The sequence below is a fragment of the Oncorhynchus mykiss genome, chromosome 2 (genome assembly GCF_057628025.1).
Source record: "Oncorhynchus mykiss isolate SJ-2025 chromosome 2, ASM5762802v1, whole genome shotgun sequence".
Classification (NCBI taxonomy): domain Eukaryota; kingdom Metazoa; phylum Chordata; class Actinopteri; order Salmoniformes; family Salmonidae; genus Oncorhynchus; species Oncorhynchus mykiss.
This window is the reverse complement of record NC_143023.1, coordinates 27,476,948-27,498,524: the sequence shown is the minus strand read 5'-3', so window position 1 is coordinate 27,498,524 and position 21,577 is coordinate 27,476,948. Positions and strand designations below refer to the sequence as shown.

The 21,577-nt window shown below is 45.0% G+C and overlaps 2 protein-coding genes across 4 annotated transcripts; both read right to left on the bottom strand.

Annotated features, from left to right (window-relative positions):
* Nucleotides 1–52: 52 nt before the first annotated feature.
* vars1 (valyl-tRNA synthetase 1) lies at nucleotides 53–17,405 on the bottom strand. 3 transcript variants are annotated; one of them, XM_036944361.2, is made up of 30 exons: nucleotides 17,263–17,405; nucleotides 15,901–16,250; nucleotides 15,522–15,665; nucleotides 12,953–13,151; nucleotides 11,855–11,982; nucleotides 11,596–11,671; nucleotides 11,347–11,447; nucleotides 11,104–11,231; nucleotides 10,624–10,788; nucleotides 10,416–10,497; nucleotides 10,117–10,236; nucleotides 9,914–10,022; nucleotides 9,661–9,749; nucleotides 9,406–9,496; nucleotides 9,101–9,225; nucleotides 8,484–8,587; nucleotides 8,135–8,293; nucleotides 7,689–7,779; nucleotides 7,417–7,522; nucleotides 7,255–7,325; nucleotides 6,073–6,198; nucleotides 5,838–5,942; nucleotides 2,883–3,030; nucleotides 2,664–2,791; nucleotides 2,309–2,464; nucleotides 1,950–2,174; nucleotides 1,735–1,846; nucleotides 1,137–1,312; nucleotides 809–958; nucleotides 53–678 (listed from the first exon to the last, which is right to left on the bottom strand). In XM_036944361.2, the coding sequence occupies exons 1-30, from the start codon at nucleotides 17,384–17,386 to the stop codon at nucleotides 610–612; spliced, it is 3,957 nt and encodes a 1,318-aa protein (XP_036800256.2). In that variant the 5' UTR covers nucleotides 17,387–17,405; the 3' UTR covers nucleotides 53–609. The 3 variants fall into 3 exon arrangements, with proteins under 3 accessions (XP_036800256.2, XP_036800252.2, XP_090051294.1); XM_036944357.2 differs by having other exon boundaries at nucleotides 15,522–15,674; nucleotides 17,263–17,401; XM_090195168.1 differs by lacking the exons at nucleotides 53–678; nucleotides 809–958; nucleotides 1,137–1,312; ... (5 more) ...; nucleotides 5,838–5,942; nucleotides 6,073–6,198 and adding an exon at nucleotides 7,049–7,084 and having other exon boundaries at nucleotides 15,522–15,674; nucleotides 17,263–17,401.
* Nucleotides 17,406–17,573: 168 nt separating this feature from the next.
* On the bottom strand, nucleotides 17,574–21,495 carry LOC110485753 (uncharacterized). The gene is made up of 3 exons (XM_021556914.3): nucleotides 20,085–21,495; nucleotides 18,706–19,479; nucleotides 17,574–18,569 (listed from the first exon to the last, which is right to left on the bottom strand). Exons 1-3 carry the CDS (start codon nucleotides 20,406–20,408, stop codon nucleotides 18,018–18,020), a joined length of 1,650 nt encoding a protein of 549 aa, XP_021412589.3. The 5' UTR covers nucleotides 20,409–21,495; the 3' UTR covers nucleotides 17,574–18,017.
* Between the last annotated feature and the right edge of the window lie 82 nt (nucleotides 21,496–21,577).

Sequence of the window (21,577 nt, the reverse complement as noted above, 5' to 3'; positions counted from 1 at the left end):
TTCCAGGTCAGGAAAAACTCCTGGACCTAATAATTTCACCAAATGAGCATCAAATATAAGGTCTTTACTCCAGAGCATCCTTTATGGAAAGTGGCATAGTACTGACATGAGACAATGACAGGCGGGTGAAATACAGCTCAATGTATTGGGACAGTGAAATTGTTTTGGGTTAAAGTGCAGACTGTCAGCTTTAACTTCAGGGTATTTTCATTCAGATCGGGTGAAATGTTTGTACATAGTCTTTCCAGGATTTGCTGGTTGTTTCAGAACATTTAGTGCCCAATTAGAAATTAATAGCATTCATTGCTTCATTTTGGAGTCACTTATTGTGAATAGAATGTTTCTAAACATTTCTATATTAATATGGATGCTACCATGATTGCGGATAATCGACAGTTACAGGCACAAAACTCCCCCATGTCTTGGGTGTATGAATGATATTTATGTAGAAATGTTCACCCAATATGGATGAAAATACCCTCAAATTAAATTTAAGTCTGCACTTTAACCTCTGTCATTGTATCATTTCAAATCCAAAACAAGTCACTGACAATACTTTGAGCTCACTATGATAAGAACCATGTTGTAAAAGGGGACGGAGAGGAGTGGTTACACCATTCTCTTGAAGTTGTCTATGGCTTCCGTTGCTTTCTCCAGCTCCGTCTGGCTCTGACGCAGCTGGAAGAGGGTTAGAGAGCAGGATCACAGGTCACCACACACTTCACAAGCAGAGCCAAGCAAAATGTTTTTACTGTGGGAATGCCCCACGTTCCAAAACGATAGCCTGAGTAATTAACATCCTCCTTACCTTCTCAGCGTCCAGATCCTGTACTTTAACAGGCACCTTCTCCTTGTAGTCACTCTTCTCCATCTTTTCTCTCAGTTTATCCATCTGTTTCTCCAGCTCTCCCTTCTTCACAGTCAGCTTGGCCACCTCCTTCTCCAAATCTATCAGACCCTGGGAGAGAGATTAACAACGAGGAGAAAAGGAAACGCAGTTGTAAAAACAGAAGTGTAACAATTTCACTAGGGAATAAAGATGTCTGGTTTGGCACAGTCATCAGATGACTCGTATACACTGTCAGCCAATCACAACACAGAATGTGTGGTTGAAACCTGTAAAATTGACCTCTTACCTTGAGCATGAGGTGGACGGTGCACCTGTCGGAGGCAATGGCCACAGCACAGCCCTCTGGGACGGCCCCGGTGGCTGGGACTGGCTGGATGGTCTGGGATAGAGACAGGGTCTGGATCTGCAGACTGTACTGCCCCACCAGAGACATCGTCTCATTGTCTATACACTGGAGGTAGCCTGTGGAGGGAGGGGGTATAATATGTAAAACAACGCTGAGAAGTGTTCTAGTCACCAAAGTAGATAATCATGCCCCCTTGCTGTAAATATAGTACTGTAATTTCTGCACTATATTAAGCGCACCTGAATATAAACCGCACCCACTGAATTATTAAAATATGTATTTTGTACATAAATAAGCCGCAGGTGCCTACCGGTACATTGAAACAAATTAACTTTACACAGCCTTTAAACGAAACACGGCTTGTAACAAAAATAAATAGGCTTTAACGAAACACGGCGCTCAGTTTTTTTGAAAGCGGGAAAAATCCATAAATTAGCCGCGTCATTGTATAAACCGCGAGGTTCAAAGCGTGGAGAAAAAGTAGCGGTTTATAGTCTGGAAATTACAGTACAGTGCTTGTGGTCATGTATGAACTCACAATCGGCACGTGTCTTGGTCAGGTTGTAGTCGGCCCTGAGTGAACGGATGGTCCGGACCACGGTCATCACAAACTCCATCTGACGGTCCACGTCCTCACTATGCCAGCAGAACTAGAGACCACACAGAGACGACGGCCAGACAACCACCACAAATTACAGTCAACAAAACTCATACCCTTTGGTTTATTATACAGTGTATCAATATAAAGTTCACCTCCTCAGTCTCAGGGTAGGGCGTGACATGGATACTAGGGTGGCCATCCTGGGATCGTCGCCGTGGCAACCTCTGGTAGAGCTCCTCGCCCACGAAGGGCATGATGGGAGCTAGGAGGAGCAGGCCGGTCTCCAGGCAGGTGAACAGCGTCTGTCTGCAGACTACAGCCTGGCTCTGAGACCCACTGTCCTCCTCCGCCCTGGAGAACACTGGCTTCACACTCTCCTAGAGGGTTGAGGGAGGGAGGTCGAGAAGGGACGAGGATGGAGGTTGGGAGCAGGAAGTTAAGGAGTGGTAATATATTAATCCCACACACCACCACTCACAGGCAGACAGAGACAAGGCAAACAGACTCTCACCAGATAGACGTCACAGAGCTCGTAGAGCCAGAAGTTGTAGATGGCTGTGGTGATAGCTGGGAAGTCGTAGGCCTGGAACCCTGCATTACACAGACCCACAGCAGTACACAAACGGGACAGAATCCACCGGTCTGACACGCTCTCCTCCCCACACAGCTGACAGGAGGATAATTGGACATTTTACAGAGATATAAACCTAAATACCATATCATACAAAGACCTGTTTTCACTATAACAAATTAAGAGCATTTTCTTGAAGCAACTTTATTTCCCTTCATTTACACAGGCATGACACTGCAGTACACACACACACAATGAATAGGCCTAGATAAAGATACTGTAGTAGAGATGTCACCTGGGCTTTCTCTGAAGGAACAAAGTTGTCTCCCAGCGTCCTCATGGCAAACTTCACAGCATTCCACAGCTTGTTACAGAAGTGACGGTAACCAAGGATACGATTCACATCCATGTTAATGTCCCTGCCTGAGCGAGTTAGGGGGAGAGAGGAAAAGAAAGGGTTGTGTTGGCCACATCACACGGCCACATCACCAGATGGCAGGAGTGAGTGATGTACCTTGGCTGGTGTAGGCACACAGGGCGAAGCGGAGGGCATCTGTGCCACACTCTGGGATACCAGTGGGGTAGTCCGACTTCTGTCCCTGCTTGGCCTTCTCTACCTCTACTGGGTCCAGATTACTGTCCTGCAGCTGGGCATACAGACCCTGCACACACGAAGGGTCAGCAGAGACATTATCTATGTCCTGGTGCTTCGTTCTAGGCCCTTAACCACACTTGCAGTTCAACAGCTACATAACAACATAAATGCATGACACTGATTCAAAGCAGCAAGAGACACTTGGTTCCTCAATCCACCTGATATAGTAAGAGTATGTACTGCCAGAGCCCTATATATAGCAGTGGTCACCAACCAGTCGATCACCAAACATTTCTGTAGAAAAGATAAAGGCTTGCGCTCCTTAAAAAAACTAAATAAATGGTGGTGCACTGTTGGCAGTAGGTGCACTTGATTCAGAAGCACTGGGTAGGCAAAATATTCCCATTTTGATCTATTTCATTTGTCTGAAAAGACACACTCCGCCTACTCGGCAGACCGGGAGCGTGCCTACCCGGCTATCCATTCGGATAGCTCAAATCACCATGCCTACAGCTTCCACGACCCCAGCTACAGCAAAGTTTGATCCTAACCTACATGAGATTTGATCACTTTTAAAACCATGACCACAGACTGTCACAATACAGCAAAGGACTGCTGTTTTTATGAGTTAGTTCATGTCGAAGTTTTTGTTCAGTACTGTCAACGCTGTTTTTATGAGTTAGTTCATGTCGAAGTTCTTGTTCAGTACTGTCAACGCTGTTTTTATGAGTTAGTTCATGTCGAAGTTCTTGTTCAGTACTGTCAACGCTGTTTTTATGAGTTAGTTCATGTCGAAGTTTTTGTTCAGTACTGTCAACGCTGTTTTTATGAGTTAGTTCATGTCGAAGTTTTTGTTCAGTACTGTCAACGCTGTTTTTATGAGTTAGTTCATGTCGAAGTTTTTGTTCAGTACTGTCAACGCTGTTTTTATGAGTTAGTTCATGTCGAAGTTCTTGTTCAGTACTGTCAACGCTGTTTTTATGAGTTAGTTCATGTCGAAGTTTTTGTTCAGTACTGTCAACGCTGTTTTTATGAGTTAGTTCATGTCGAAGTTCTTGTTCAGTACTGTCAACGCTGTTTTTATGAGTTAGTTCATGTCGAAGTTCTTGTTCAGTACTGTCAACGCTGTTTTTATGAGTTAGTTCATGTCGAAGTTCTTGTTCAGTACTGTCAACGCTGTCTTTATGAGTTAGTTCATGTCAAAGTTCTTGTTCAGTACTGTCAACGCTGTTTTTATGAGTTAGTTCATGTCGAAGTTCTTGTTCAGTACTGTCAACGCTGTTTTTATGAGTTAGTTCATGTCGAAGTTCTTGTTCAGTACTGTCAACGCTGTTTTTATGAGTTAGTTCATGTCGAAGTTCTTGTTCAGTACTGTCAACGCTGTTTTTATGAGTTAGTTCATGTCAAAGTTTTTGTTCAGTACTGTCAACGCTGTCTTTATGAGTTAGTTCATGTCGAAGTTCTTGTTCAGTACTGTCAACGCTGTTTTTGAGTTAGTTCATGTCAAAGTTTTTGTTCAGTACTGTCAACGCTGTTTTTATGAGGAAGTTCTTGTTCAGTACTGTCAACGCTGTTTTTATGAGTTAGTTCATGTCAAAGTTTTTGTTCAGTACTGTCAACGCTGTCTTTATGAGTTAGTTCATGTCGAAGTTCTTGTTCAGTACTGTCAACGCTGTTTTTATGAGTTAGTTCATGTCGAAGTTTTTGTTCAGTACTGTCAACGCCGTGTTTATTCAACACTATTACAAAACATAAAAACGTGCTTCTCCCTACTTCCACTCGTGCTGTAATGAATTTGTAGCCAAGTGTCTCGATAGCCCTGCATTTGTATTATCATTAGCAGCTCATGTCCATTTTAATATCGAGGAATAGAGCAGAGACATGAGAGACGGATCCTCTGCTGCTCTCTCCCTCCCCTTAGACTAATGTAGTGTTCAAAACCACAGGGAACTCGGAAGATCCGCCTGGGAAAAATAGTTTCTAGATCACTGACATCATGATTTGACCTCTTCTTCAGTTGTCTTGAAAGCACCATGACCATCAGATTGATGCAGGTACCAGTCCAGTAAAAAAATAAATAAGTGAATTATTTGCAAATTATCTCAAATTATGCTCAGTTCTGCCTTGCAAGTACTACACAAACTGATCTATTTTGTTATCAAAGTGTGAGTTTTTGTATATAATATGGTCTGAGAAGAACTGGCAGGCCAGGCATATAGCCAATATGCTGTGATAATGTATTAGGCCTACTGCACAAACCTCATTCCTACACAATTGTTTTTTAGGTCAAATGTTTTTAAAAAATGTTGAAAGAAATGATTAAATAATAGCGGTAGATATCGGCTTGCTTTTTGACTATGAAAGTGACCTTGGTGGCCACTGCTCTAGAGGGCTGACTCAGCTCTAGACTTGGGCGATATACCGTTTATACTGTATACCAGGGTATTTCAGCTGGGGGGGGGGGGGGGGTGTGTGCTTCGTCACTGCTTTTAACTATACGAAACCTAAGATGTGTCAAATAAATGATATCCAGCTCATGGCTCCAGCTATGCATTTGGTTCACTAACTTTCTAGCTTGGCAAGATCAAGTGTCTTGGTTACAGCTTATTGGTTACATTCAATCCCCTCCTGGATCAAGATCCCTGTTGCCTAAATTGTTTTGTGCCCCTTGTGTGCATTTCCGGTAATAGTGTATACCCCAGTATGGTACAGAAACGGTATGACGGTAAGAACATGTGGATTCCTCCGAACACTACTCAGCTCAGTTTGAGGGAGCAACACTAGGAGAGACAGATAAAGGGCCTCAATAGAGCCTGGAATAGCTGCTTAATAAGCAGACAGTACAACACCCCCCATGGGAGCACGGCGTGTTACCTCCAGAGAGATGCCTGTGATGACGTCCAGGGGGTCGATGACGTTCCCCAGAGATTTGCTCATCTTCCTCCCGTGGGCGTCCCTCACCACCGCATGGAGGTACACCTAGTATCAAACACAGCCATTACCATTACTACACAGCCATTACCATTACTACACAGGCTGTCCCCACTGTAATCAATGACATGCTACACTGGTCAGAGGCAGCAGGTGATTACTTCCAAATGAGCCCCACCTCTTTGAAGGGCAGCTTGCCAGTGAGTTTGAGGCCCATCATCACCATGCGGGCCACCCAGAAGAACAGGATGTCATGACCTGTCTCCAGCAGGGTGCCTGGATAGAACACACTCAGGTCCTGGGTCTGGACAGAGAGAGGAAAACATGTATTACACACAGAGGGTATCACACACTCAGGTCCTGGGTCTGGACAGAGAGAGGAAAACATGTATTACACACTCAGGTCCTGGGTCTGGACAGAGAGAGGAAAACATGTATTACACACAGAGGGTATCACACACTCAGGTCCTGGGTCTGGACAGAGAGAGGAAAACATGTATTACACACAGAGGGTATCACACACTCAGGTCCTGGGTCTGGACAGAGAGAGGAAAACATGTATTACACACAGAGGGTATCACACACTCAGGTCCTGGGTCTGGACAGAGAGAGGAAAACATGTATTACACACTCAGGTCCTGGGTCTGGACAGAGAGAGGAAAACATGTATTACACACTCAGGTCCTGGGTCTGGACAGAGAGGAAAACCTGTATTACACACTCAGGTCCTGGGTCTGGACAGAGAGAGGAAAACATGTATTACACACTCAGGTCCTGGGTCTGGACAGAGAGGAAAACCTGTATTACACACTCAGGTCCTGGGCCTGGACAGAGAGAGGAAAACATGTATTACACACAGAGGGTATCACACACTCAGGTCCTGGGTCTGGACAGAGAGAGGAAAACATGTATTACACACAGAGGGTATCACACACTCAGGTCCTGGGTCTGGACAGAGAGAGGAAAACATGTATTACACACAGAGGGTATCACACACTCAGGTCCTGGGTCTGGACAGAGAGAGGAAAACATGTATTACACACTCAGGTCCTGGGTCTGGACAGAGAGGAAAACCTGTATTACACACTCAGGTCCTGGGCCTGGACAGAGAGGAAAACATGTATTACACACTCAGGTCCTGGGTCTGGACAGAGAGAGGAAAACCTCTATTACACACTCAGGTCCTGGGTCTGGACAGAGAGAGGAAAACCTGTATTACACACAGAGGGTATCACACACTCAGCTCTAGACACACCTTACCCACACATTCAATATCATCAATATATATCTCAGGAACTATGGAAAGCATATGTTAACAACTTTAATACACACACACCCACCCACACACCTACAGCCTCACCTCATTGGGCCAGCCGAAGATGGAGAAGGGGAAAATACCAGAGGAGAACCATGTATCCAGGACATCCTCATCTGTAACACAGGAAGTGAACAAAAATCACTTGGTAATGGGCAAAATACTCCATTCCACTGTAAATGATCATAATTTGAGAGAAGATCTTACCCTGTCGGAGGGTGACCTTGTCAGTGGAGACGTTGAAGCGCTTGGCAGCTTTATCTCTGGCCTCCTCCTCTGTCCTCCCACTCACCCAGTAATGACCATCCATGTCCTGGAGGACATGAGGGAGGAAGAAGACGGGAGGGAGGAAGAAGACAGGAGGGAGGGAGGAAGAAGACGGGAGAAGGAAGCCAGAGAGATGGGACATGGGTTGTTTGAACAGGTGTGACTTAAATGACAGAAAATCAGAGAGAGAGAAAGAGAGAAACGGATATCACCTCTCCTGGTGTGACTGAAGGGTCAGTCACGGTGACAAAGTAGGCTGGGATCCTGTGACCCCACCACAGCTGACGAGAGATACACCAGTCCCTGGGAGGGAGGGACAACGAATGAGGGATGTTCAAGTGAATATGTGAGGAAAGAGGGAGTGAAGAGGGGTGAGGAAACCTGAGCACAACTGGTGACAGATGAAACACTAAAGAAGAAAAGGGGTTTGGTGCTGGAGTAGAGGTTCTCCCTGTTTTTAACTAGGGATCTAACCAGGATCTGTAATACACCTGATTTCTATAATGGAGAGAGTGGCGTGTCACCTAATGCGTAGAGAGATGGAGCACATTAAAGAGTAGAACGGGAAGGACAGCGAGGAAAGAGAAAGACTGATGACAAAAGAGAGGTATAGAAGGAAGAGGAAAACAGAACCCGAACGGAGATGGAGGTGACCTACCTGATGTTGTCCAACCAGTTGAACCAGGTCTTATGGTGGTGGTCTGGGATGATTTTGAGTCTTCCCTCCCGGACCGAGTCAGCTGCCTGCTTGCCCATGTCAGCACAGTCCACATACCACTGAGGCTTCAACAGGGGCTCCACTATGTCCTTAGAACGACTGGGGAGGAGAAACACACTCACATTCAATACTAACACACTCACATCCAATACTAACACACTCACATCCAATCCAGAATTTTCTCACTAACATGTTCACACAGATGTGACCACATTTCGCCCACTGATGCACGCGAAGCTAGAAAAAATATGTCCTTATGTGCTCGTAATGTGGACTGATCGTAACGCACCTGCAGACAGGCACCACCATGGGGTTATCTTTGGTCTCCTTGAAATGGCCTCTGTCCTTCAGAGCCTGCAGCACAGCCTTCCTCGCTTCGAACCGTTTCATACCCTGAGAAAGAGAGGGGAGGTAGGCAGAGAAAAACAGAGAGGAAGTTACCAAACAGATACCACACAGAACAACAAGGAGGAAAAGGAAGAAGAGTGACAACACACCACAACTACTAAGACAGCATGAAGACAAGATCCAGGTGAAGACGTAGTGCGAGTGTACTGTACCAGGTGAAGACGTAGTGCGAGTGTACTGTACCAGGTGAAGACGTAGTGCGAGTGTACTGTACCAGGTGAAGACGTAGTGCGAGTGTACTGTGCCAGGTGAAGACGTAGTGCGAGTGTACTGTACCAGGTGAAGAAGAAGTGCGAGTGTACTGTACCAGGTGAAGAAGAAGTGCGAGTGTACTGTACCAGGTGAAGAAGAAGTGGGAGTGTTCTGTACCAGGTGAAGATGTAGTGCGAGTGTACTGTACCAGGTGAAGATGTAGTGCGAGTGTACTGTACCAGGTGAAGAAGAAGTGGGAGTGTACTGTACTGTACCAGGTGAAGAAGTAGTGTGAGTGTACTGTACCAGGAATGGAGCTGGCACGTTGATGAGCAGGCCATTCTCATCCAGGATGTTGATGAAGGCCAGGTGGTGTCTGTTTCCAACCTCATAATCATTATGGTCATGGGCTGGGGTGATCTTCACAGCACCTGGTGAAGAGAAAGAAGGGGGAGAGAGAAAGAAGGGGGAGAGGGAGAGACAAGGTTCCGTACAGCTCAACCATCCAAACTAACAGTATCCTGCTATTCCTTAGACCACCAGATTACTACAGGCCACACAGCAGGCCACACAGCAGGCCACACTACATGGCCACACAGCATGGTCAGTACCTGTTCCAAAGTTGACGTCCACGAACTCATCAAACACGATGGGCATCTTCCTGTCACAGAAGGGATGAAGCACCATCTTCCCTTTAAGGTGCTGAGAGACACAGATAAACCAAAGCGTGTTAGTTCTCAATTAGAATGCCAAAAACATTCATCAAAACAACATTTAAATATCAAGAAAGTATAATCTTTCATGGATTTTCCCAAAGAATGTCTGTATTGGAAGGTTGGCGGGGTGTGTGTGTGGGTTGTAGAGACCTGGTATCTGGGGTCGGCAGGGTGGACGGCCACAGCAGAATCTCCCAGCATGGTCTCTATACGAGTGGTCGCCACAATCACCTCCTCATCTAACAGTGAGACAGTGGGAGACATTTAATAAGAGAAGACAGAAATAGAGGGAGGGAGAAAAAAATGGAAGGGAGAGATCAATTAACATAATTGAAAGAAACACTCAAGATAAAGCCATGTCCCTGTACCTCCCCAGCCCAAAATGACTCTCCCCATGTCTTACCTGATCCCTCTATATTGTAGGAGAAGGAGACCAGTACTCCAAACTCCACCTTGTCCTTGTAGCCAGGCACGGGCAGCAGAGTCCTGCCAGTCAGCTCCTTCTTATCCACCTGGACAACACAGCATCATGGGAGTGTTCATTATAGTATGCAACAGAATGGACATTTCAAAAACGGTTTATAACATTTCATAAAAGAATAATACCTCTATATCCGAGATGGCAGAGTTGAGGGTGCATGACCAGTTGACCAGCCTCTTGCTCCTGTAGATCACGCCGTCCTCATGCAGACGAATGAACGCCTCCTGGACTGCATAGGACAGTTTCTAGAGAGAGAGTCATAATAGTTTAGTGTTGGGAACATTACAACGTTAGTAAAGGCTCAGTCTAGACATAGTACTTTATGTATTAGACTAATAAAGCTCTCATGAGTTGTCCATGATAACACAGTAAGAGGTGACAGGTAATGTAAAGTGTAAGGTAATGTAAACGATAGTAAACTCACAGGGTCCATGGTAAAGCAGGCTCTGTCCCAGTCCAGGGAGGAACCCAGCTTCTTCAGCTGGTGGTAGATACGGTCTCCCTTCCTACAACACAGCGCAGGGAGGAAGAAAGAGGGTGAGGGAGGAAAGAGAGGAACTCTAGCTCTTACTTTCTCTTCTATTGTTGTTCTTTCTTTTGAAACCATCTGTCCTTCCTCTCCCACCACTCACTCGTTCTTCCACTTCCAGACCTCTTGGATGAACTGGTCTCTCCCCAGGTCGTGACGGCTCAAGCCCCTCTCCCTCATCAGTTTTTTCTCCACCACCACCTGGGTGGCGATGCCCGCGTGGTCACAGCCTGGGTTCCACAGGGTCGTCTCGCCACGCATACGGTGCCTGGGGAGAGGGAGGAAACAGGAAATGCACCATCATACTGCGATAAGGACAGAACTAGATTACAGCACTACAGAATATTGAGAATGGGACAAGACATGAATGTTGAGAGAGGTGAAGAGAAAAGTGGGACATGTAGAGTCATGACAGCAAGAGAAAAAGCAAGACAGTGAGAGAGATGGCTAGAGAGAGAATGAGAGAGAAAGTGTGAGGTTTGTAGAAAGAAGAAAAATAATAGAGATTGGTGAAAGGATGTGAAAATAAACCGCTAGAAAGGGAGAGAGCAGATTGGTGTAATCAGATAGAGAATCCCATTACCATCTGGTCAGACAGTCCTGGATGGCGTTGGTTAGGGCATGACCTAAGTGAAGAGATCCCGTCACATTGGGCGGAGGGATACACATCATGAACACTCCACGGGGGTTAGGCTCACTGATACTCTTCCGCTGAAGAATATAAGAACATCATAATAGCTTGATTATGACCTCAGCCATGGGCTGGTTAAATGTCACATTTCATAAACAAGCATAAACTATTAAATACATAGAGTGACAGTCTCACCCCATACTCAGGTTTGAAGTATCCCTGCTTCTCCCACCAGGAGTACCAGGCTGCCTCCACATACTGAGGACTGTACGAGTCTGGCAGGGGGCTCAGGACATCTGACACAGGGAGAGATAGGAGTTTAAGTCGCACCACACACACACACACACACACAAAGTATAAAAGAGAGAGTGGTGGATTATACATGGTTAATAACAGAGATCCTATTCAATTATTCAAATTCCTAATTCTATGGTTAATAAGCACCTTTTTTCTCTCCAGGAGGGGTGGGGACGTCGTATGAGATCACTCCCAGGTCCTTCTTCTCTGGTTTGGCCTTTTTCTGGAGAGAGACCAGAATGAGACTGAAGACACCTACTGAATGACCTTATCTAGGCTGTAAAAACTGTAAAAGGAGTATACTTTAAGGATCATCATCTTGTTGGGTTCCAGTTGATCCACACAGCAATGGTCTTTGCAACAGGGAAAATGAGAAATGAAACCCGCCACCTGTCCATCTTCATACCTCTGTCGGGGGAGCCAGTTTCTTTTCTTGCTTTTTCTTCTCCTCCATCTCCTTCTTCTTTTGGAACTTCTCCAACTTCTCTCTGCTTTTAGCCTCCTTCTTCAGCTGAGCTTCTGTCTTTGGTTTGCCTGAGAGAGAGAGAGAAACACACTTTGAGAATAACAAACACTCAAACAAACTCAAGCTGACACACACACTCTGGGGCGGCAGCGTAGCCTAGTGGTTTGGACTAGTAACTGAAAGGTTGCAAGTTCAAATCCCTGAGCTGACAGCTGTCGTTCTGCTCCTGAACAAGGCAGTTAATCCACTGTTCCTAGGCCATCATTGAAAATAAGAATTTGTTCTTAACTGACTTGCCTAGTTAAATAAAGGTTAAAAAAAATAAAAACTCATGATGATGTGTATGCAGAAAATATTCCTCCTATGTAACTAACTGATAAGATGCCAAATGTAGTGAAAACTGAAACAGATTCAGCTAGACAAGAAGACACCGTTGGTCTTCAGGATAATAAAGTTATTCTTCAATCTAAAGCTGGTCTCACTCACACAAAGAAACTTGAGCAGAATTTCTGTTGCATTTGCAGGTTGCAAATGTCATCTCAAGCAACTTTGCAGATATACGAGTCAACTCACAATTATTATAATTGTTTTATTGCATGCAATATACAATCAAATTGAAGGTACTTGTCATTTTATTGATTCCATATTGTTTGCAAATTCTTAAAGCTGCAACATAACTTTTTGGGCGACCCAACCAAATGTACATAGAAATGTGTGTTATAGATCTGCCATTCTCATTGAAAGCCTGTCTAAGAAGCAGCGTCGTATGAGAATTGCAATCTGTTCTACTTTCAATATTTCTATTTCTTCTGAAAATACAATATTTTTGGTTATGGAAAATATATATTTCACAGTGGTTTAGATGGTACAGTGATTCTCTACACTATATTTGCTTGTTATGTTGTATAAACTGAAATTAGGCGCACTATTAGAATTTTAGCAACCAGGAAATGAGGGAACAATTTCTGCATAGTGCATCTTTAACACATACTACCAGACGAGTTACTCACAGTCAAAGACATGGCCTAAGCCTCTTACCATTGGTAGCATTGGAATCAGCAGTTGGATTAGCGTTAGCAGCAGGAACAGGAGCAACGCTGGGTTTGGGTGTGACGGGCACCATCTTCTCACACAGAGAGATCTGTCCCAGGACCTTGACAAACTGAGGCTGGTTGACACAGGTCAGAAACCACCTGGTCACGTTCGTCAGGGCTTTCCTGTTGGACGGCTCCAAGGCCTAGTATGACATAAGAAGAATGTTATTGGAATTCAAACAATGTGAAACAGGAAGATCTTACATTGGATGTTGCATGCAATTTCAGTCGAGTTGCTTTGTGTATCAGCAATGTTGCTTGAGATGATGTCACTTGCAATCTGCAACAGAAATTGCATACGGATTGCTTCGTGTGACACCAGCTTTACAGTACAACTGCAGTGTATTCATTATGCCGATTCTGTTGCTAAATGTTTTGTCTGTTGCTAAACGTTTTGCAAAAAAAATGTTTACTCCAAATGGAAAACGTTTTATACAACGAAAACAATAGTTTTTATAGGACAAATGCAGGTAGGCCCCCCGTTTTGTTCTGCTTGCTCCATTTAGATCTTAAACAGTAAACAGGTTCTGTTGCAATGAGTTTATTTATTTAACTAGGCAAGTCAGTTAAGAACAAATTCTTATTTACAATGATGGCCTACCGGGGAACAGTGCCCTGTCCTGTTCAGGGACAGAACGACAGACTTTTACCTTGTCAGCTCGGAGATTTGATCGAGCAACCTTTCAGTTACTGGCACAATGCTCTAACCACTAGGCTACCTGCCGCCCCTCCCGAATGAATACTCCCCAGCACTCACTTACCAGACAGTCTGTTAACAGAAGACAAATACAGTGCCTTGCGAAAGTATTCGGCCCCCTTGAACTTTGCGACCTTTTGCCACATTTCAGGCTTCAAACATAAAGATATAAAACTGTATTTTTTTGTGAACAATCAACAACAAGTGGGACACAATCATGAAGTGGAACGACATTTATTGGATATTTCAAACTTTTTTAACAAATCAAAAACTGAAAAATTGGGCGTGCAAAATTATTCAGCCCCTTTACTTTCAGTACAGCAAACTCTCTCCAGAAGTTCAGTGAGGATCTCTGAATGATCAAATGTTGACCTAAATGACTAATGATGATAAATACAATCCACCTGTGTGTAATCAAGTCTCCGTGTGTAATCAAGTCTCCGTATAAATGCACCTGCACTGTGAGTCTCAGAGGTCCGTTAAAAGCGCAGAGAGCATCATGAAGAACAAGGAACACACCAGGCAGGTCCGAGATACTGCTGTGAAGAAGTTTAAAGCCGGATTTGGATACAAAAATATTTCCCAAGCTTTAAACATCCCAAGGAGCACTGTGCAAGCGATAATATTGAAATGGAAGGAGTATCTGACCACTGCAAATCTACCAAGACCTGGCCGTCCCTCTAAACTTTCAGCTCATACAAGGAGAAGACTGATCAGAGATGCAGCCAAGAGGCCCATGATCACTCTGGATGAACTGCAGAGATCTACAGCTGAGGTGGGAGACTCTGTCCATAGGACAACAATCAGTCGTATATTGCACAAATCTGGCCTTTATGGAAGAGTGGCAAGAAGAAAGCCATTTCTTAAAGATATCCATAAAAAGTGTTGTTTAAAGTTTGCCACAAGCCACTTGGGAGACACACCAAACATGTGGAAGAAGGTGCTCTGGTCAGATGAAACCAAAATTGAACTTTTTGGCAACAATGCAAAACGTTATGTTTGGCGTAAAAGCAACACAGCTGAACACACCATCCCCACTGTCAAACATGGTGGTGGCAGCATCATGGTTTGGGCCTGCTTTTCTTCAGCAGGGACAGGGAAGATGGTTCAAATTGATGGGAAGATGGATGGAGCCAAATACAGGACCATTCTGGAAGAAAAACCTGATGGAGTCTGCAAAAGACCTGAGACTGGGACGGAGATTTGTCTTCCAACAAGACAATGATCCAAAACATAAAGCAAAATCTACAATGGAATGGTTCAAAAATAAACATATCCAGGTGTTAGAATGGCCAAGTCAAAGTCCAGACCTGAATCCAATCGAGAATCTGTGGAAAGAACTGAAAACTGCTGTTCACAAATGCTCTCCATCCAACCTCACTGAGCTCGAGCTGTTTTGCAAGGAGGAATGGGAAAAAATGTCAGTCTCTTGATGTGCAAAACTGATAGAGACATACCCCAAGCGACTTACAGCTGTAATCGCAGCAAAAGGTGGCGCTACAAAGTATTAACTTAAGGGGCTGAATAATTTTGCACGCCCAATTTTTCAGTTTTTGATTTGTTAAAAAAGTTTGAAATATCCAATAAATGTCGTTCCACTTCTTGATTGTGTCACTTGTTGTTGATTCTTCACAAAAAAATACAGTTTTATATCTTTATGTTTGAAGCCTGAAATGTGGCAAAAGGTCCCAAAGTTCAAGGGGGCCGAATACTTTCGCAAGGCACTGTACTTTCACTTCTTCCTAACTTTAAAGAATAAGGAAGAGGATACACAAATAAGATAAAAGATAAATGTTAATATAAAAACTTGGCTCACGTATTTGAAGGGCAGGAGTGCTGCGGTTGCCACAGCGATGTCAGCCAGAGTGAGGCTGTCTCCCACCAGGAATGTTCTAGGCTCCAGGTTCTTATCTAGAACGTTTAGCACGCGCATCATCTCAGCATGAGAACTCTGCTGAAGCTGCATGGACTCATCAGAATCAGAAAAAACGATTGGTAATCAACAATGTTAACACAGGAATTTGTCTTGGGGTATGTTATATTCCAGATTAGTGTTCCCTCCCCTTGCTTTGTCATTGTTCAATCACTCCCATAGTCCAATTCATTTGAAATTAAGCAAATATTCACCATTATACTCCTATTTGTGTGTTTGTGACTGCATGGGTTGCTTCCAGTAGTGAGACCCTCTCCCTCACCTTCTTATCCACTCCCATCACCCCCAGCAGTGGGAACACCACAGCACAGGACACAGGAATCAGCTCATTGTCTGCAAAGCTGAGCCACTGCCACACCTGGCTCTCCTGTTTAGCATTCGACCCTATCCTCTTCCCCTGAGAGGCTAGGTACCATGCAACAGCACTGGCCCCAGAGAGCACCTCACCTCCCCCAGAGCCCAGCACCAGGCTGGGGCGAGAGCACAGGGCCAGGGAGGCAGGAGGGTCTTCTATGAGTGTGCAGAGCCGAGAGGGGCAGAACTCTGCAGCGACCAGGGCCATGAGGCTCCTGAAGTCGTCAGGGTGGGGGGAGACGTAGAGCGAAGCCATCCCTAGGAGAGGGGGAGAATGATTGAGATTGGTGTGCCAGACAATATAATGACTGTCAAAATATAACGCTTCCATAGTGTCATTAAATAGTACAGATATGTATTTGGATGCAAACCACTTCACAAGTCATCCAATCTCAGCTAAAACTAGCTTGCTAGCAGGTTAGCTACATAACAGTAGGCAGTACCGTTACTGTTTTGGGCATGTTTGTTTATGCTAACTTAAATTATGCTACACTAAGGTGACATCTCTTAAGTAACAAACGCTAAAGTTAGCAACAAATCTGGGAAGTAAACAGAGACAACTCCACAAACAGAGACGTGCACAGATAGCTATGCAACGATTCATGCGCTATTTTCTAGTGCAACAAACCTGACAAACTGGAAAGACATGCTAACCATTAGCGGACTAAACTCCACTCCATGATGAGTTTAGTCGGCTAGCTAATAATCAGCTTTGGCAAGCTGTAACTTAAAAAAGGGACAATATGTAGTTGCTATATCCATTGTAAATAAAATATATATACCCATTCATTCTTGAAAAATCTAACATTGCTAAATGCCTCATGAGCTTCGTTCAATGGTCGTACCCCAAAATATAAACTTGTTTTACTCCAATGTTTGTAAACAAAGTAATGTTAGCTAAGTGTAAAACACTATAGTCTCAAAAAATAGTTTAAACTATCAGGTTGATATCATGAACGATCAGTCCTTGCATCGGGGGCGGCCGGTAGCCTACTGGTTAGATAGAGCGTTGGGCCAGTCACTGAAAGGTTGCAGGATCGAATCCCTAAACTGACCATGTAAAAATCTATCGTTCTGAACAAGGTAGGCCGTCATTGTCAAAAATAATTTGTTCCTAACTGACTTGCCTAGTTACATTTTAAAAATCCATTGCTCCATCTATGAATTTGAGAGTTCCATTTCACCTGCCTTACACCATGAATTATGTACACAAACGTTTGATATAATACATCATTTTAAAATAAATGGCACTTGAAAAAGTTATCCATACCGTTGAATGAAGAAGAAAGGGACGTCAACTCATGAGTTCCGGATAAGCAGCGTATTACAGTAGTCGGCAGTCTGATGCAATGTGGCGCACATGTTTGGTTCGAAGGACCTTTGGACAGATTCATTTCCGCCACATCAAGGAGGCTTGTAAGAATGCCTTTTTCAAATTGACCATGACATTTGTCCAGACTCTTACTCACATCAATTATTGCAGTGTTATGAATGTGCAAATAAAAACGATCCAGCTTCAAGGCAAAATATATTGATAGTCAAATGAATGAATCACAAATAAATAAATTGCACTAGTCTGAGTGGATGTGATCAATCAATTATCCGTTTTAATCAAGCAAGCATATAGTTCATAAAGTAACATAAATTCTAACATCTATTACCATATGAACTCACACAGTAAAAGCATGTTTCCCCCAAATAATACCATATTGTAATTGATCAAATGGCCATGGGGCTACCATGCTTCACATTCTGACACATATACCATTAATCTCAGCATTAGTCTTTTGGGATCCTGCTTCTTTACAACTAAGAAGTAATAGAAGTAGAAGTCGTCTACTTTAGGAAGCAAAAAAAATATGAAAATGTGTTGTGTGCCTAACTATGCGTTTATGTTAGACAGCTTAGCTAGAGACATTGGCATTGCGGTGTACCCATCAATTCTCTCTTGCTATCTGGTGCATATTTACATACTTTATAAGAACACGATATACAATTTTCAAGGTTTGCAAAAAATCTGCAATGTTATTGATGAACATTCTCTGTAGACCCAAACCATCCACAGTTCTGGTCCTGCCCAAAGACCTCCATCACATTCTCCACAACCGTTTCTGCACTCCCTACTACCAGCCCTCCTGCCAAACTCACTACGTTCCCCACCCCATTCCCACACCTCCACGCCAGCTTCCCCATTCCCCCACTCACTGCCTTCACCTGCCCTCCCATCTCAGACACCACCGACCCCACATACCCCCCACCCTGCTCCCACACCTGGTCCCCGACCACCCTGGACACCCACCAGGCACTGTCCGCAATCCCCCTGAATATGCCCACCCCATCCCAGGCCAGGGTGCCCACCCCTGTGACCCCGTCCTGGCAGCTGGTGAACAGGGAGCCAACAAGAGGGGCTGTAATGCAGTATAGAGTGGAGAAGCACATCTCCCCCACACCAAGTATCAGGCCTGTGACTGAGCCGACTCCAGACACCAGGTCAGACGCCATGTTGTAGAACACAGAGAGGATGTCACCTGGCAGGGCAGACAGGATCCCCATGTCCTCCTGCAGGACAAAGGCCACCTAGACGAGGAGAGGAGATATGTTCTGTTACAAGATATTGTCTGTTATAACAGAAACATATTTTTGTGATCAGAAACATAAAAGGATATATATAGGATATGGAACCATCACAGTATTGTATTCCATCAGTAATCACCTGTCCAGGGATCCCAATGAGGGTGGAGACTACAGGGCGTAGAGGGGCCATGAGCAGGGAGACAGAGGAGGTGATGATATACACCAGAGGGTTGCTGGACGACTCTGTGTCCAACTCAGAGGACAGTGTCTCGTTGTCCTCTGAGGGAGGGATGAGAGGTTCTGTGTCAGCAGGTAGTGCCTCTAGGCTTCGATCAGTAGTCTCATCTAGTGTTTCCTCAATGGCGTCTGGCCTTGCGACTGCTCTCTGCTTTTCTACAACTCCGACCATCGCATCACTGAGCAGTATCACTATGTCTCCCTCCGTGTCCCCATCTGCTTCCCCGCAACCCTCTGAAAATAGATCTGTCACTCCAATCATGTGTTCCAGCTCCTTAACACTCACCACCCTCTCCCCTCCCCCTGTCTCTCTCACGACCCCCACACTGAACCCACTCTGTCCCTCTGGGCCAGCACAGCACACAGCAGACCACTGCACCCCAGCCTCACACCCCTCATCCCCACCCTCCTCCATCCCGGGCCCCAGCCTGAGCCCTGTGGCCCCTGTCAGGACGTAGAGCTGGCCCCCTGTGGAGCCACACTGGGGCAGGACGCTGCTCTTGATCAGCTCTGTGACCAGGGAGTCCCACTGGTGAAGGGGAGAGTCAGAGTGAGCTTGGGGTTTACCCCCCGCCACATCCCCTCGGAGCAGGGCTGGGGTCATCACCAGGGGGGGACTCTGGGACCCTTCGTCCTCTTTCTCCTCCCGTCTGACATCCTCTTCCTCCTTCTCTGTCTAGGAGATAGGTTTGGAATCATGAGTCAAAGTCCACTTATTGAATCACGATTGCAATTAGTATTAACTTCATGATAAATGAATGCTTGGCCTTTCTTTGGGTAAAGCCTACTGTACATTACAGTACATTTAGTATCAATGCAGTTTGTAAATAGAGTAGGATTGACGAGGACGTCTTTTACTCAGGTGTCATGGCAGAAATAAAATGCCATGCAGACCATTCTAGTTTTGTGAGCGTTAGGGAGCTTGTCTACTGACAGACATCTGAGTCAAATATCAAACTGTTGTTCACATTCATCTTTCTGTTCACTCTGACTTGTTTTAACAAGGCCAGGTTTGCATGGAATGTTGATATCAAGAGTAAGTTGACTGCCTCTACAGGACAAGAGTTTAGTTTCACTTGAACAAGTTTCATATCGCAAAACCATTCTTGCAAAACAACTGGAGGAAAAGCGTGGTATACAGTTGGTTTGATCATGTCCGCTGTAACTTGTGTGATTGTGTTGAGAATGTACACTAAAGGTACAAGGAAGTGCTTACGCAGTCCATGCATGACAATGATTCCACTGTTACCATATAATAGAAATAATATAATCCTCCCTTACCCCCTCCTCCTTTCCTCCTCTCTCCCCCCATCCTTGTCTGAGATGAAAGGCAGAGTAAACAGCTGCGTCACAGGTCGGGTGGTAGAGCGTGGCAAACAACTGTCCCCCTGGCAGCCTGTGACAGATGGGGGTCAGGAGGGCCCCCCCGCCCAGAGGGGGGGTCTGTCTGTAGAAGCTCTGTCTGCAGAGGGAGAAGCCTGGGTCTGGTTCTGATAGTGCCGTGACTGGTAGAGACAGCTCCAGAGTCAGCCCCAGCCAGATCCACCCTGCCCAGCCTGCAGTACTGACACTGACACCAGCAGGACACCACCGCAGCAGCAGCATGGTGATCTCAGCAAACCCACACACTCACAGAGAGAGAGGCTGGTAAATAATCCAGAGGTTTGTGCTGTATCTACGCAGATGGGAGAGGATAATGGCCGATAGCTAGGGTTGACAGCCAGGGAATCTCTGGTATGTCGTTCTTTTATCCCTTTCTCAATCTCTCCCTTCTTTTTTCTCTTCCACCCCATCAGCGTCTCCACCCATGTCTTTCTCTTTGGACTGTGTGTGCTGTGCCGTCTGTGTCTGGGCACAGTCTTGCTTACACTCTGCTTCTCCCTCCCTCACTGACAAGCTCACTCTTCCTCCCTCCCTCCCACATTCTCCCTCTAGCTACACTGCTACCTGGCTTTCCCTCCCTCCTTAGTTCCTTTCATAGCTCTTTTTGGTTACACCTTAACCTCACTTTACTGTTAGACACACACACCAGACCCACACCTAGTAACAGGTTCCTATTACCTGTAAGTCTGCATTCCCAAACAATGTTTCCACAAGGTTTGGCTGTCTGAGGGACAGCTCAATGGTTAATTTTCTCTGTTACAACACACACCTCTCAGAAAGTGCTGACTCCTCTGTGTATGTAGCCGAGTGCTTAAGCATGCACTATTAGGGTGCACAGTGAAACCGCAGCAGAATATCTTACAGCAGTGGCCTAGTGTTGAATATTAGACAGTAGATCTGTCCACCACCAAGGTTCCAAAATAGATCTCATTGACTGAATGACATTTTCTCTGCTATAAAGACAAAATTATTTGGGATTTTGTGTTTCAGCCGCCACTTGGTTTGGTAAAGCTGAGGGAATTTGGGAAATGTATCCACTCTCAAATTCTTAGAGGGAGTCATCCAATCCGATCCATCGCAACCTCTGTGAGATGACACGAGAGGAAAGACGAGAGCATAATAATAATAATTAAGCTCTTCACCTGTGACCTTTGTCAGCATGTGCGAGAAGTCAGAGCTCAGGGATGATATACGAGTTTCCTACTAGTTATTACGAGTTTAAAGGGGCATTTAAGTGGATTTTTCCCAGTCGTAAGTGGTAAATACCACCTTCCCACTTGGTTATGAATGCAGCATGAAAGGCTTTTGTCTCCAGGCACAGCCAATAGAAACAGTTGTTTTGAGTAAAGGCACAGTACTGCATGTCTGTGCAGCACATACTATACACTATA